The 15,942-nt window shown below is 48.7% G+C and overlaps 1 protein-coding gene across 1 annotated transcript; it reads left to right on the top strand.

Moving 5' to 3' along the window:
• Positions 1 to 13,070: 13,070 nt before the first annotated feature.
• On the top strand, positions 13,071 to 15,722 carry LOC135824329 (uncharacterized). Its single transcript, XM_065337063.1, has one exon. The coding sequence runs from the start codon at positions 13,071 to 13,073 to the stop codon at positions 15,720 to 15,722; it is 2,652 nt and encodes an 883-aa protein (XP_065193135.1).
• Positions 15,723 to 15,942: the final 220 nt, after the last annotated feature.

Genomic DNA, 15,942 nt, shown 5'->3' with positions numbered 1-15,942 from the left:
ACTGGTTATAAATTACAATTAATTCTGTTCAGAGCCAGTTTAAAGACAAAAGCCGCACTGTGGAGGCACATATTACTGGGAAGGGCATTCCAAAGACTGCTTCCCACAAATGTCAATGACTGACGACCGGAAGGTCCAGGAAGGAAAGGCACTTGCAGTAGCCGCTGTTCCTGTCCTCGAGTAATTCGGCGATCATCCCGGGATGCTTGGCCTCTATTAGCCGTCAACTGAAAGGATGTGCAGAAAAGAGGACATGTAAGATCTTGTAGGCAACGCAAAACAAAATAACCTTGTAGTGAAAAATGTGAGTTACGTATCGAATAGATAAGCTCACGAGGCGGGGGGGGGGGGGCTGTGGATGCACGGCTGGAGAGTCGGAAAATTGCACGAATTCCGAATTTGCTGGATTTGATTAAACGACTCTGCAGGTGCTGTGTCAGCGACGGGAAGAATGCATTGGATGCGTACGTTAGTCATACTTGCATAATGCCAATGTACTAAAGTTTGCGCGTTCTTATAGGCGGAGATCGCCATTGGCGCCATAGCTGACTGATGACGACTGACGTCTTCTGCACAACCCTGGAGACATGTGGCTGCCAGGACAGCTGGTCATCAATGATAACGCCTAGGTATTTGGCAGTGAAGGTAACATTTAAGGCTTGATCCTTACATTTCCCGACTTGTATGTTGCCAGTGAGTTCTGGAGGTTTAATTACCATGACTTGGGTTTTTGCCGGTATTCAGCAGAAGCCCAATTTCGGAGAGCAAGTCAGACAGACGTGTCACAGCCGTACACACACACACAGCCGTGCAATTTTACAATTTCACTTCAAAGTACCAGGGAATCTAGTAACTGCTTCAATCAAAGCAGCGTGCTGTCTTTACTGGTTTCCCCAGCATGTGTAGGGTGTGCAAAGGTCTTGGCCTGTTTATGCCGATGTACTCCGTGTTGTGTAGAGCAGGTATGGATTAGTGGTCGATTCACATGGCTTCGCCAGTTCCGTGGATTAGATAGTTATCTGGCGCAAGTCTAGATCTGTCTCATTCAGATCTTGTTCGTTATCGTAGGTATTAGAGGACATCTTTGGGTGCACATCCAGCTTCTCTCGCGACGGGTGCATGCATTGTACATGTGAAAGTGTATAGTATACGTGGACGCGTGTATGTGGGTGTGGGTGTTTGAGTGTGTAGGTTATTATTTGCGAGAGGTTGTTTGCGCCTGGATACAGCCTGTCCAGGGCAAGGTGTATTGTTTTTTATGCAAACATGCATGTGGCCGTATTTTTAGATGTGCTTGTGTACATGGTACGTGCGTGCCTGTGTGTATTTGCAAACGTTTTTTTCCATTTATTAGCAAAATTATCATATCTGATTGAATAATTATTATCTCCGTACACAGAACAATCTCGCAAATATATCATTTTTGATTCGTGTTGTTAGCTACATTATCCAACTCTATGGTAATTGCAGAAACATTGGTAGTGGCGCCGGACGTTAGAAAATACAAGGAAACTGGAGATATGCTTTCCTGTTCTTTGTCTGTGGTGGACACGTGACTAATCAAGTCTCGTGATAAGGCTAGTATAGTATGTAGATTGAATTAGATGAAACTTACACACTGTGTGGGATAGGATTCCAACACCAACTGCGAAGCACATTTGGTTAACAATTAATTCTTAGACTTAAAATAGACATTCAACGGAGGCGACAGCCTGTGCAGGTGTACCACATCCTTTACCTTCCGTTGTATGTTACGCTGCGCTGAACAGCTGTACATTGAACACTCTGCTTCAAGCTTCCTCCACCGGCCTTGTTCATGCGATAACATTGCACGACACTGACCGAAGGTACTGACGTTCTACAACTAACTGGCTAACAGCTCTAGAACATCTTGGATGCGCACTCCAACAGCCTTCCAACTTGGAAGGTTCAACTTGAAAGTTATAAAAATTACATGAGGAAGGGAAGGTGAGCGCAACCAAGATAAGCACGAGCTGAAAGTCTCAGCTGTGAAGGACGTTGATTCGCTGATTGTTTAGTAACTGGTAGTGTTAGTGGACAGCTTAGCGTAATTTTGCAGTTCCTAGGTCTTTCTTTTTTGTATAAATTAAACTTTGGCTCTCCATCTGAGTACATTCCTGCACACCTGATGAGCCGGCATTCATTTACTGTATATTCGCTTCCACTCGGCTGAAAAATATGATAAGAGCACGTTAAAAAAACGATTTCCATAAATCCAAAGTGCTGACCCCCTGCCCCATGTGCACGGCTTACAACGAGACTTGAATCAACATCGGCACGATCCCTATGTAATTCCTTAGTGTGCCGCACGTTTCTGAATGTCATTTTCCAGAATGGAATTTTGAAAGGAAGTATTGGGGACGCGATTGAAAGGAGTGCCTTATATTTTCACGTTCGGGATGAAGTTGCGATCCTCTAGCCGGTCCGCCACTGCAGGCACTGTCCGGGTAAGCGCCACGGAGCATTCAGTAGGCAGCCTGTGGCTGAAGCACAAGCCAATATCGTCCGGAAACTGTACTGTAGGCACGTCACAAGCAACCACTGGTATTCCGCGCGTGTGTATGCTGAACAGGTTTGAACGGATCCCTGTGGAACACCGCATGTGCATGCGTTACAGGGTCCGTCCTGGGTTCCAATGTGCAATTGCTGGGTTCGATGGCTGAGAGAATTGGCAAACCTACCATGAGTTTATTTTTATGGTGGCCAAGTGCAGGACGCGTGCCTGGGTGAATCAGCAGGTCATCCAAGGGGGAATCCCTCACTCAAGGCCAGTCGCTGAGAAAAAGTTCGACTTTTGCCGTGACTGAAATGTCGAGAGCGACATCTCTGCAACGCATCATCGTAGCTCTTCGGCGATTGTTGCATTAAAAAGTTGGGCTCTCCTGCTTCCTCCCAGATATGGGTTCGATGGCTGATATAGTAGGCAAACCAACCATGAGTTTATGGTTGCCATGCGCAGGAAACGTGCCTGGGGGAATCAGCATGTCATCCAAGGGGAAATCCCTCACTTAAGGCCATTCGCTGAGAAAAAGTTCAATATTTTTGCCGTGACTGAAATGTCGAGTGCAACATTTCTGCAACGCAACATTGTAGCTCTTCGGCGATTGTTGCATTAGAAAGTTGAGCTCTTCGGCTTCTTCTTATTTCGATCGTGGCAATCGGTCACGTTTTGAGTGAGTTACGATCGTTTAGTCCATCGACGGTATACCGTCGATATTTGACTGTACAGGCTCCAAAGGGCTAAAATGACAATAGGCCGGGAGAACATCCAAGTGACTCAAATGTGAAACGGCTCATAGCATTGGCTGCAGTGTGGCGTTTTTCTCGGTGGCAATATTTTCTCCACACAAACAACCACCAGTCCTTATTTGCTCGGCACGTAATGCAATTCGACGCATAAACACACAGCTGGCATATGTAAACAATATGGACTGAACTCCATGTGTGTGGAGAATTGCGCCCTCAACTTCTTTATCTTGAAATGGGCGCAACTTTAGTTTTCCTGGGATAATTTATATCATAATTATCATGAACTTGGGCATCCTGGAAAGCCCCTGACGGGGGACACACGGTTAGCCAAAACTCTGGTCCAGGAGATGCACTGGACCAGCGCTGCAAGCCGAAGGCGTTTCAGCAGGGGACTCGCGCTCCGGATGGATCTCAATCCACCACCGCACTTTCCTTGCTCGTATGAAACTTATTTTCTTAGCACTGGCGGGAACCTGAAAAAGAATGAGCTCGTACTTGGGTGGATGCAAATTTGCGAGCTCCTGATCTTTACTTCTTTTCTTCTGTTTCCCGGGGCACTAGGCCCTTGGAACACCAGTAAATAGTGATATAAATAATTATTATAATGGCCGGAAACACGACCCCAATACGGACATCTCCGTGCTTACTGATGACGAGCTCAAGGAGAGTAGTAAGTGCGGGGCAGGTTCATTAGCATTTTTTGACCTTTGACCTTTGGGCCAAATAAGGCACACTGTGTCGATGGTGCTGGGTCTGGCCCCGGGACCCCCCAGAGTTTGACCTTTGACCCCTGGCGTGCCATAAATGTCATCCTTAAGGTTATTTTCGCCATAGGTGGCGAACGTGCACTGGTGCACGTTCGGTGCAGTCGCACCAGGGAGTAGTAAAATACGTACTATTCCCTGATTCGCACATCGTAGATGTGCATTGCATGTAGTGACATATTACGCATGCGCGCATACGCACGCGGAGCGTGTGACCTTCAGTGGTCCTATGCGTGTGGAAAAGACGCAGTGCAACACAAGGTGTACTAGTACACGTGTCATTATACTACACCCTGATTCGCACTTCGTAGATGTGCAGCAAAGAAGTTCACGTTCCGCGGATTCGTTTTATTCGCACGTCGTAGATGTGCACTGATTGACAAGTTGCCCATACAGAGCATGCATGCCCAATCGGCTTTTCGATCGGTTAAGAGAATGTTCAAATTCGGCCATATTATGAGCCCCAAGATCAGAATTCGGCTAAACGTAGTACTTGAAGTCACCGTTCCCATTACGTCATGTACATTTACACACACTCTGTTGAAGCACTGAAACATCGATTTTCGGCGAATTCAACAAGCGAAATTTGAAATTCTGCGAAAAGATGGGTGATTTCTTCAAAACCACTTTCTTCGGCGAATTTTTCGGCCGGCCGATTTGGGAAATGCCTACTGTCCACGCAGGTGCATTAGATGCATATTTCTATTTTGATCGGGATACAGTTAGAATCAACCGGCTACGCCTGGAGTATCATGCATCAAAACAATTATTGAAGGGGTGTCACAGTGAAGCAGTGTTGCTACGCACCACAAATCCCCTCTGCACTGTACCGAATCTATACTGGAGAATCCAGAGTGGCCAGCAAAGAGTCACAACCCGCGGGTATCCAGTCACACTAAGGCATGTCCACCATTCCCCACATATTCACTGTAACAAAACACAATACTGTTTACTATAATACACTTTTATTTAAATTGACTTGGATGAGTCTGTAGAAGAGAACACAATGCACGCACACGCACGCATGCGCGGACACACACACGCACACACGCACACACACATCTAGGTTATAGTGCTATACACGTATCAAGGGTTTAGGAAGCACGAGAATGTGTCGAAGCACCCACACATACCCCTTCATGCAGTGTACTTCAGTAGCCCAACACATTACGACCGCTCAGGACCATCACAAAACACATTTCGACTGCTATAGCACAGCACCATCACAAAACACTACACACTGTTACTACACTACACACACAGTTACTACACTACGCCTGTTACAAGTACTTACAAATAATTTTGAAACAAATGGCACATCCTGAAGACGGCAGCTCCAGACCTTCATACATCATCATCTGTGAAACCAAGCATGAGCGCACACAAACACTATTAGTGTCACGAATACGAAAGCAGGGTAAGACAAGAGGATACGAAACAAGTAAGTATCGCTATAACGAGGGGGGGTAAGTATACATGTAAACAGAGCAGTGCTTACTTACAGGGTACTAATACGCGCGACAGCGTCCTGATAGTCGGACTGCAACAGCAGTCCGACCTGCCGGCCCCTCCAATACCAACTCAGGTGAGCCGCACCCGTGAGGTGCGAGACCACCGCTGAGCCTCCCACCAGCCTTTCTCCACTGTAAAAACGAAAGAAACCGCAGAAAGCACAGTGTCATAGAGCTCTATTGTTGGGGGAGAGAGCTGTGAGCACTGCACACTTACCAAGTATCACAAAAGATGATAAGAAAGAGGCGGCGCTGTGATGAAACAGGGGTATTACCCCTGAAATTCGAACGCTACAGTGACAAGTGAAAGCCATTTGGACTGTAATGATACTGAAGTGAAGGTGTGAACCGCAAAGCAAGACCTTTACCTTCTTCCTGTCGAATTCGCTCCCCAGCTGCATACCGACATCATCCGCTTAAACCCAATCATACAAAGGTCATCAGTTGACCCTTTGGACTTTTCAACTCTTATCCAAAACCACCAAAAGGTAGAAACCAGGATGAAGAAGACGTCAGTTGTCGAAGCGTTTGTGGAGGAGCCGTTACATTATTCTCAGTAAATAGATATGGCTGATACATTCGGTGTAGACGTGGACGACCGGTCGTGGTCTCTCACCTAGGGTCCTTTACTAATATAAAGGCGGACGCCAATAAGAACTGTTGTGGAGTTGGCGGATCAAAACGCGCAACAAGAAATTTGGCACGTCGATGGTAGACCCCATCGGGAGGACGGACCAGCTCTTGTTGACAGTAGGGGAGTGTCCGCCTGGTGCTATGGAGGTCGCCTTCACCGCGTTAATGAACCTGCTTGGATAGGACGGGGTAGCATCGAGTACTACCTCAATGGCGCCTAGAGCCGGCGGTCCTGCAGTCAGTTATTTTGACGCCAAATGCTGTATTCTACGATGGTATCACCACGGAAGGCTCCACAGGGAGAATGCGCCAGGGGTGAAACGCAGGCAAGGTAACAATCGTGTACGGGAGTGGTACCGATACAACCTTCGGTATAGGGAAGATGGACCTGCTTTCATCTCTCAGGAGGAGGAGGAGGGTATCTATCAGTGGTACCTCAACGGGGTGTATTACGGTGACCACCATCAAGACCAGGCAATACACCCCTTGGAGCTGCAGTACATCAATGTAGTGCCTACTAAGGTAGACTCGTCAGCAATAAGTCATGAGTCCATTTGTGTGATTTGTCAGGATACCCTGGACCGTCCTCTATACAAGTTGGAGTGCAGTCATGAATTTCACTTCCACTGTATCAAGGAGTGGATCAGTTCTGCCCCCAGCCCTACTTGCCTAACCTGCTGCTACCCCATGACTGCGGAGGACTTGGTTGAGTTCTTGTAGTAATACATGACACAGCTGCATGTAGGCGACTACGAATGACCAGTCATGTTCTACAGATGGACACGGACACGCCACCCTAAGTAGCCATGAGCGGCGATTTGGAAAAGGGCAACAAAGCACCCTGTGGTCGTCCAAGGTTGACACTAGCCACAAGTCTGGTCACTCAGTTGAATAAGCTGGGTGTGCCCATGAAGACTATGGAAGACCTTTCCAGGTGCAGGCAACAAGCAGAGGACAAGACAGACTGGAAGAAACTGTGCAGCTCGAAGCTCAAGGACAAATCAGTATCAGCAGCTACTACACCTTGCTGATGATGCTCACAAGACAGAAGTGGGAAAAAACACTGAATTTCTTTATTTAGTGCTCCACTACGCGAAATGTGTTATTGTTGTTATTGTACATGTTCAACTGTACTCAGTCTGGCTGACTGCCATTCTCTACCACACATTACCGGACACTGTTGTGGCTGTCATCGTTATCGTCGTCGTTGTTGATGTTCTTGTTGGTTGTTGTAGTCATTCTCGTCGTCTTTGTTGATGTTGTTGTTGGCTGTTGTTGTCGGTTGTTGCCGTTTGTTGTTGGTTGTTGTTGGTTGTTGTTGGTTGTTGTTGGTTGTTGTTGGGTGTTGTTGTTGGTTGTTGTTGGTTGTTGTCGGTTGTTGTCAGGTGTTGTTGGTTGTTGTTGGTTGTTGTTGTCGGTTTTTGTCGGTTGTTGGGTGTTGTTGTCGGTTGTTGGGTGTTGTTGTTGTTGGTTGGTGTTGGTTGTTGTTGGTTGTTGTCGGTTGTTGTCCGTTGTTGCCGGTTGTTGTTGGTTGTTGTTGGTTGTTGTTGGCTGTTGTTGGTTGTTGTTGGTTGTTGTTGTCGGTTGTTGGTTGTTGTTGGTCGGCTGTTGCTGTTGGTTGTAGTTGGTTGTTGTTGGTTGTTGTTGGTTGTTGGATGTTGTTGTCGGTTGTTGTCGGTTGTTGTGTGTTATTGTTGGTTGTTGTTGGTTGTTGTTGGGTTTTGTTGTTGGTTGTTGTTGGTTATTGTCGGCTGTTGTCAGGTGTTGTTAGTTGTTGTTGGTTGTTGTTGTCGGTTGTTGTCGGTTGTTAGGTGTTGTTGTCGGTTGTTGGGTGTTGTTGTTGGTTGATGTGGGTTGTTGTTGGTTGTTGTCGGTTGTTGTCCGTTGTTGCCGGTTGTTGTTGGTTGTTGTTGGTTGTTGTTGGCTGTTGTTGGTTGTTGTTGTCGGTTGTTGGTTGTTGTTGGTCGGCTGTTGCTGTTGGTTGTAGTTGGTTGTTGTTGGTTGTTGTTGGTTGTTGGATGTTGTTGTCGGTTGTTGTCGGTTGTTGTTGGTTATTGTTGGTTGTTGTTGGTTGTTGTTAGGTTTTGTTGTTGGTTGTTGTTGGTTTTTGTCGGTTGTTGTCAGGTGTTGTTAGTTGTTGTTGGTTGTTGTTGTCGGTTGTTGTCGGTTGTTGGGTGTTGTTGTCGGTTGTTGGGTGTTGTTGTTGGTTGATGTTGGTTGTTGTTGGTTGTTGTCGGTTGTTGTGCGTTGTTGTCGGTTGTTGTTGGTTGTTGTTGGTTGTTGTTGGTTGTTGTTGTCGATTGCTGTCTGTTGTTGGGTTTTGTTGTTGGTTGTTGTTGGTTGTTGTTGGTTGTTGTCGCTTGTTGTCGGTTGTTGTTGGGTGTTGTTGTTGGTTGTTGTTGGTTGTTGTCGGTTGTTGTCAGGTGTTGTTGGTTGTTGTTGGTTGTTGTTGTCGGTTTTTGTCGGTTGTTGGGTGTTGTTGTCGGTTGTTGGGTGTTGTTGTTGTTGGTTGGTGTTGGTTGTTGTTGGTTGTTGTCGGTTGTTGTCCGTTGTTGCCGGTTGTTGTTGGTTGTTGTTGGTTGTTGTTGGCTGTTGTTGGTTGTTGTTGGTTGTTGTTGTCGGTTGTTGGTTGTTGTTGGTCGGCTGTTGCTGTTGGTTGTAGTTGGTTGTTGTTGGTTGTTGTTGGTTTTTGGATGTTGTTGTCGGTTGTTGTCGGTTGTTGTTGGTTATTGTTGGTTGTTGTTGGTTGTTGTTGGGTTTTGTTGTTGGTTGTTGTTGGTTATTGTCGGTTGTTGTCAGGTGTTGTTAGTTGTTGTTGGTTGTTGTTGTCGGTTGTTGTCGGTTGTTAGGTGTTGTTGTCGGTTGTTGGGTGTTGTTGTTGGTTGATGTGGGTTGTTGTTGGTTGTTGTCGGTTGTTGTCCGTTGTTGCCGGTTGTTGTTGGTTGTTGTTGGTTGTTGTTGGCTGTTGTTGGTTGTTGTTGTCGGTTGTTGGTTGTTGTTGGTCGGCTGTTGCTGTTGGTTGTAGTTGGTTGTTGTTGGTTGTTGTTGGTTGTTGGATGTTGTTGTCGGTTGTTGTCGGTTGTTGTTGGTTATTGTTGGTTGTTGTTGGTTGTTGTTAGGTTTTGTTGTTGGTTGTTGTTGGTTTTTGTCGGTTGTTGTCAGGTGTTGTTAGTTGTTGTTGGTTGTTGTTGTCGGTTGTTGTCGGTTGTTGGGTGTTGTTGTCGGTTGTTGGGTGTTGTTGTTGGTTGATGTTGGTTGTTGTTGGTTGTTGTCGGTTGTTGTGCGTTGTTGTCGGTTGTTGTTGGTTGTTGTTGGTTGTTGTTGGTTGTTGTTGGTTGTTGTTGTCGATTGCTGTCTGTTGTTGGGTTTTGTTGTTGGTTGTTGTTGGTTGTTGTTGGTTGTTGTCGCTTGTTGTCGGTTGTTGTCGGTTGTTGTGTTTTAATCGTTATTTTGTTCATTATCCAGGAGGATGTTGCCTTGATCCAGTACCATTTTTCGCATATATGAGACAAGTTTGTGTAACGTTAGTGTGACGTGGGGTATGCTGATTGGATGTGAGGTGGTGAGAGTATGCTGATTGGCCGATAACAATTAGTGGAAGGGATAAAGTAATGCGCTGCTTCTGCAGCGTAACCAAACACATGATCTGTGGGAAACACCCTAGTAAAATAAATAAAATAATAATAACATGAATTGCCACCGGCACTTGAGAGACTCGAGCCCCGCCACCTTGTTCAAATCGGACTTGGCAGCTTCATACTGGAACTTAATCTTCTTCTTTTTGAGGTATGACCGTACAAAACGCGCTTGGATTTTTCATTTATTTTATTTTTTTACTTAAATTAAATTTTTTCATTGCAACTTTTTTAGCAGATGTCCACTCGTGAAACAACGGTGAATCTGGTACGAATGAATGGTCCATGTCAAAGGCATGACGAGTCTCGAAGGGTTCACATTCATGATGGAACATTGTGATGATTGACGCATTCCTTGATGGTGCGCACATGAAATCACCCTGGCCCATGTTTTTCAATTCCATTCTTTTCACATCCTGCAACCCATACCCTACTAGTATCAGTGGGGATGCTAGAATCAGAAGAGGCAAGGCAGCACTCTTCCGTGGATGTATTACTCGACACAACACCACCCATACTTGTTTTCTAGAAGTTTTGACTATAATGATATATTGCAGCAGGAAGTAGTATACAGTCAAATAGGATAGGATAAGAATGAATGATCAACTGTCTGATGAAGAATGCAGTTCATTAAAGACTTATTGGAAGCTCTCTACCAGCTGATCGTCATGTTGGACGGCGACACTGCATAATGATATGAAGATCTCAGTTAGCTGTTTCAGTTCCGTTGTAGAACGTGTCATGTGTGCGTCCAGAGAACGATGAAAACATCTGGGGTCCACTTTGATGCAGACGATTGGAGCAACAGCAAGACGTACCTTCAATGCTTGCTCGTCAATGTCGAGGAAGACTGCCCCGGGGTAGATAAAAACATCTTGTTCCACATCCAGTTCGAACCAGCTGGTCGGGACTAGTTTGCTTTCACCGTTGATGTACACCCGACATTGACCGTAGGACGAACGTGATGGGTAGAAGTTGGTCTTGATCTTCTCCACACGTCCTCTTCGGAGAGTGTCACGGAGCGATGGACAAGTCTTGATCAAGTTCGTAATGATGAACTCAGTGGACTCATTCAGTTCGATGTAAACCTGTCCTTGAGCATCTTTGCGTGCTGTTGCCGTACTACCACAGGCTGGTAGAGCTCCTGAAGGGAAGTACATCTTATAACCAGGCTTGTAGAAGGATCTACCTGATGACTTGTAGGACAGTTGCATGTCCTCCTGAAACCCATCCACCACAATCTCTTTGTGGAGCTTGGTAGGAGCAGGTGACACATAGCGACGCTTAGCCGGTACTGCCTTCGAAGAGAGCACAACTTGAGGAGGGTGAAATGGAGTATCCCGTTGTACCCTTGTGCTGCAAGCATTCCTTATGTGCGCTGCCTAGTAATCATTGTCACGTGCGTGCGCACGTGTATGCTGTTCCGTGTATGCACTCATGCATGCACTTTGTGTTCCTGTGTCCCGACATGCTTCCGGGACCCACGCCGTTCTGCACGCATGCAGATTTGCTCTTGTGTTCTTGTTGTGTCTGGACGAAGTTTGCAAGGAGTTGTGTCTTGCGCTTAGCTTTGCTTTCACTCTCAAAACCATGTAAATATTTAATATAGTCTATTTTAGAACTCCTTGTGCGAGTTGTGGTGTCCGTGGGTTTGTAGTGTGGGTGCAGTTCCCCAACAAGTGGTACCGAAACCCGGCCAAGTTTGATTTGCTGTTGTACGAGCGTAGGGTATGTCTGGATCGGCGAGTTCGTTGCCTCGAGTGAAATGTTTCACGGGTTGTCGAGGAGAGGACTTGGAAGTCTTTCTGACAAAGTTTCAGCTCACGGCAGGTCATCATGGTTGGACCAACAAAGCCCAACGTGCCGCGCAGCTCCCCATGTTCCTTGAGGGCCAAGCGTTTGTCGTTTGGAACCAGCTGACGGACAGGGACAAAAAGGATGACAAGACTATAGCTTCGGCATTGAGATCGGCCTTTGGCCTGACGCCGGCACAGGCGTATTCTCAATTTGTGAAGCGTATCCTACGTGTGGATGAGAGTGTCGACGTCTATGTGTCGGATTTGCGCCGGCTTCTGGCCACCAGTGGACACATGGAAACTTACGATGGCAGGGACCCTCTGCTGCTCGAGCAGTTCCTCGCTGGTTTACCACCAGATTTTGCTCTCCAGCTGAGAATGCAGCTGGCGATCAACGACCTGACCCTGGCCCAGTGTGTCAGCCAGGTGCGGACCCTGCGTGCCTCTCAGAGTTTGCCGAGACCTGCTGGCAGCGTTGTGGCCAGCGCATCGGGTAGTCGTTCCACAGTGACGTGCTATCACTGTAAGCAGCCAGGTCACAGGAAACCGGATTGTCCCCAACGTCAACGGCCATCGCCACACAAGGGTGGCAATGGAAGTTCTGGCGCTAGTGGCAGTGGCAATGGTGGTCAGTCTGGTGGTAGTGGTCGGAAAGGCCCGAAGTGTTTCAAGTGCCACGAGTTTGGCCACATCCAACCGAATTGCCCGCAGAATGTGTCTGCCTCCGCTGTGAAAAAGGGCCCTAACAAGCCAGCATCGACTGGCTGTCTGGCCGCTACTGTTTCACCGGTACCCCGCGCAGTTTCGCCTCTGCCGCGCATCATCGTTGACGTGGTGTCTGGTGAGACGACCCATGAGTACGGTGCTGCTATCGACAGCTGCTCAACCCAGTCGTTTGTCGCTGCCCACGTAGTGTCAGCCCTCAACCTGGATGTGTCCCCGTGTTCCAGCTCCATAGTGAGTGTCACTGGCGATCCGGTACCGGTTCTCGGCTCCGTATCCATGCGGCTTGGCCGCCACAGCGCTGCCGTCCAGCTACCGGACACGGAATCGGCATTTCTCGTGGTGGACGATCTAGCGTCAGTCGACGCAGATGTTCTTCTTGGTGTGGACATTATCTCGGGCCATGGTGGTGTCGTCTTGCAGTATGATGAATTGACCGGCCAGCTGTGCAGGGCTCAGTTCGGGAGTCTGCCTGAGACAACTAGCGTGCCGCCACCAGACAGCAGCAGTAGTAAGAATTTGTCTCGTCATGTGACAATATCTGAGGAGAATGGTGTGGTGCGCCTTGATATGAGTGATGGCACCGCTACCTTCAATCCAGCAGACGGCTACTGGGAAATCGCATAGAGGTGGTCCGCTGGTAGTCCCCCCAAAGACCGAGTCGGTAGTGGTCTCGGTGAATACTCACGCAAGAAGCTCTCTGAGGAACAAGAGCAGCTGTTTCGAGCTGAGGTGCAGATGTGGATTGACCAAGGATGGCTAGTACCACACGATGCTGAGGTGCATGGTTCACCCATTGCAGTCTTGCCACTCCTTGCTAATTGTCAGGAGCACAAACTGTCGACTCCCGTAAGGCCTTGCCTTGACTACCGTGCTCTCAACCAGCTCATTGTGTCAAACCCCGGCAATGATGTGCCGGTCTGTCCCGAGAAAATCCGTGAGTGGCGTCAACGTCCCAGTGAGTCCACTGTTCTCGACATTCGGAAAGCATATCTCAACATCCGTGTCCATCCCAGTTTGCTGCCATACCAGACCGTCCTTTGGCAGGGGAAGACGTACGTGATGGAGCGCATGGGCTTTGGGCTTTCAGTAGCGCCCAAACTCATGGATGCTATCGTGAAGTATTCACTCCGAGACTTTGGTTCGGCTGACAACTTCATCGACGACATTGTCGTACCTTGTGACCAAGCGGATGCAGTAGCTGATTGTCTCGCTTCCTATGGCCTGCCTACAAAACCTGCCGTGCCGTTCCCAGTTGCCACAATTCTCGGTCTGCAACTCTCTGCGGACGGTAGTGGCAAGCTGTCCTGGAGGAGACGACAAGATGTCGATCTGAGCGAATCACCATTGATGACCAAACGTGATGTGTTCAAGTGGTGTGGGAAGGCAACCAGTCACTACCCCGTAGCATCATGGCTGCGTCCACTGTGTTCGTGGATGAAGCGCCTGGCATGTGCTACCGCTGCACCCTGGGATCAACCGTTGCCTGATGACTTGCAACGTCTCTGCGAGGACGCTCGCAAGCGTGCCCTGCAGGAAGACCCTGTACACGGTGTGTGGTCTGCCCCTGCTGGAAATGATTGGTCTGTCTGGTGTGACGCATCCGACATTGCTTACGGCTGCGTGCTGACTGCGAACGGTCATGTGGTGGAGGACCAGGCTTGGCTCCGGAAGGAGGACGACCGCCGACATATCAATGTGGCAGAACTGGACGCTGCTGTGAACGGTCTCTCTCTTGCAGCCAAGTGGAACTTGTCACGTGTAACCCTGTACACTGATTCCAAGACTGTCTACGGTTGGCTCTCTGGCAAGCTGGAGGCATCGCATCGCGTTAAAGTTGGTGGATTGCAGGAGGTCGTGGTTCAGCGCCGCCTGCAGATCTTAGACGACATGGTGGAGGCCACAGGTATGAGCGTGTCTGTCCAATGGGTGCCGTCGGCTAAGAATCTCGCTGACCGTCTTACCCGTGTTCCCAGCCAATTTGTGCAGTACTGGAAGACAGTACAGAAGTCCAAGACTCCGTCCGTAAGTGCTGCCGCTCCTGCAGTACCTCGCTGTGTGCCCTTGCCAGAAATCGCGGCACAACAACAGCTAGATTCGGTGATCCATGCGACTATTGCTGACCTGTCTGCTGGTGGAGATGTGTCCGCTACGGAATTCGCCAGGGTGAAGTCGCAGCTCACGACTTGTGACGGCATCTTGTTCCGTACTGTCAAGCTCCCGCCCAACGATGTCAAGTGTGTTCCGGTGGTACCTGTTTCCTTGTGTGATCAGGTCGTCAGCTCTGCTCATGAGTCCACTGGTCACAGCAGTTGGGAGACTACTTACCAGTTTCTCCGGTCTACCTGTTACTTCCCGTGTATGGCTGAGGCTTGTCAGCGGTTTGTGCAGCAGTGTCCCCAATGTGCAGCTGCCAATGCTGCCAAAGGTCCCTGTGCTCCTCCTACTCGTGCAGTTATCGCCGATGGTCCCTGGGATGTTGTCCAGGTCGACACACTGGAGCTTGGTGGCGGCAACTCGTACCATTGCGTCTTAGTGTGTGTTGACACCTTCACCAAGTGGGTGGAGGTGATTCCCCTTCGGCATCATGATGCTGCCAGTGTTGCTCATGCGTTCGTCTCTGTTTGTGCTCGGTGGGGTCCGCCCCGGTTGCTTCGCTCCGACAATGGCACAGAGTTTGTCAATGCCATCACTGATGCGCTGTTTTCGAGGTTTGGCGTCTCCGTGCAGCGTGGAGCAATCCGTCACCCTCAGTCGCAGGGATCTGCTGAGCGGTTCAACCGCACCCTGCTCACGTTGATCCGGAAAGTGCTTACCGAGGCCGCCGACTGGAGGGCCGAGTTGGATTTGCTCCTTTATCACTACCGGATTCGACCCCATGCCGTTACAAAAATTTCACCGATGCATGCTATGTGTGGCTGGACGCCACGAGATCTGATTGTTGAAAGTGTGACTGATCCTGTCTCTCTGAGTGCGTGGGTGGATGGCCTCGCGCAGCGTAGTGCTCGTATCCGTGATCACCTCGATGCTGCTTTGTCCGCTGTCGATTTCCAGGAATCCGATTGGCAGTGCCCGTACGCTGTCGGGGAGAAAGTCCTCTTTCGTCGTCCTGCGCGTCACCAGAAGTGTCTGTCGCCATTCGAATCTGGCTGGCATGTGAAGCACCTAGTTTCCCCATCCACTGTTGTCATTGCCCGTACCAATGGTCAGGGTGAAAAAGTCGTCAACATTGACTTGCTCAAGCCCGTCTATCATGCTGCTCCTCCGGGGGATGATTTGCTCATTCCTGATGCTGCTGCTCTGAATGCTGTCCCGGTTGTTCAGCGAGCGCTGCGTGACCGATCTGCCTTACAGCCTCCTGTGCGTTTCCGAGACACTGGTGCTGCCTGAGTTTGCTGTTGTTGCAGCGCGTTCTGAGCAGGGGTTTTGTGTTTTGCTTTTCCCTTCTATTTCTTTTTCTTTCTTTAGTGCTCTTCATTGCTGTGGTGTCCATCATGTGGCCACCAGGGGGAGGGGTGAAATGGAGTATCCCGTTGTACCCTTGTGCTGCAAGCATTCCTTATGTGCGCTGCCTAGTAATCATTGTCACGTGCATGCGCACGTGTATGCT

Source organism: Sycon ciliatum, chromosome 9, assembly GCF_964019385.1.
Source record: "Sycon ciliatum chromosome 9, ocSycCili1.1, whole genome shotgun sequence".
In the NCBI taxonomy this organism is placed as follows: domain Eukaryota; kingdom Metazoa; phylum Porifera; class Calcarea; order Leucosolenida; family Sycettidae; genus Sycon; species Sycon ciliatum.
The sequence above is the reverse complement of the archived record's forward strand: the minus strand, read 5'-3'. Positions and strand labels throughout refer to the sequence as shown.

Coding starts and splice junctions, on each gene's coding strand:
- LOC135824329 (XM_065337063.1), top strand. CDS start 13,071: ATGTGGATTGACCAAGGATGGCTAGTACCACACGATGCTGAGGTGCAT.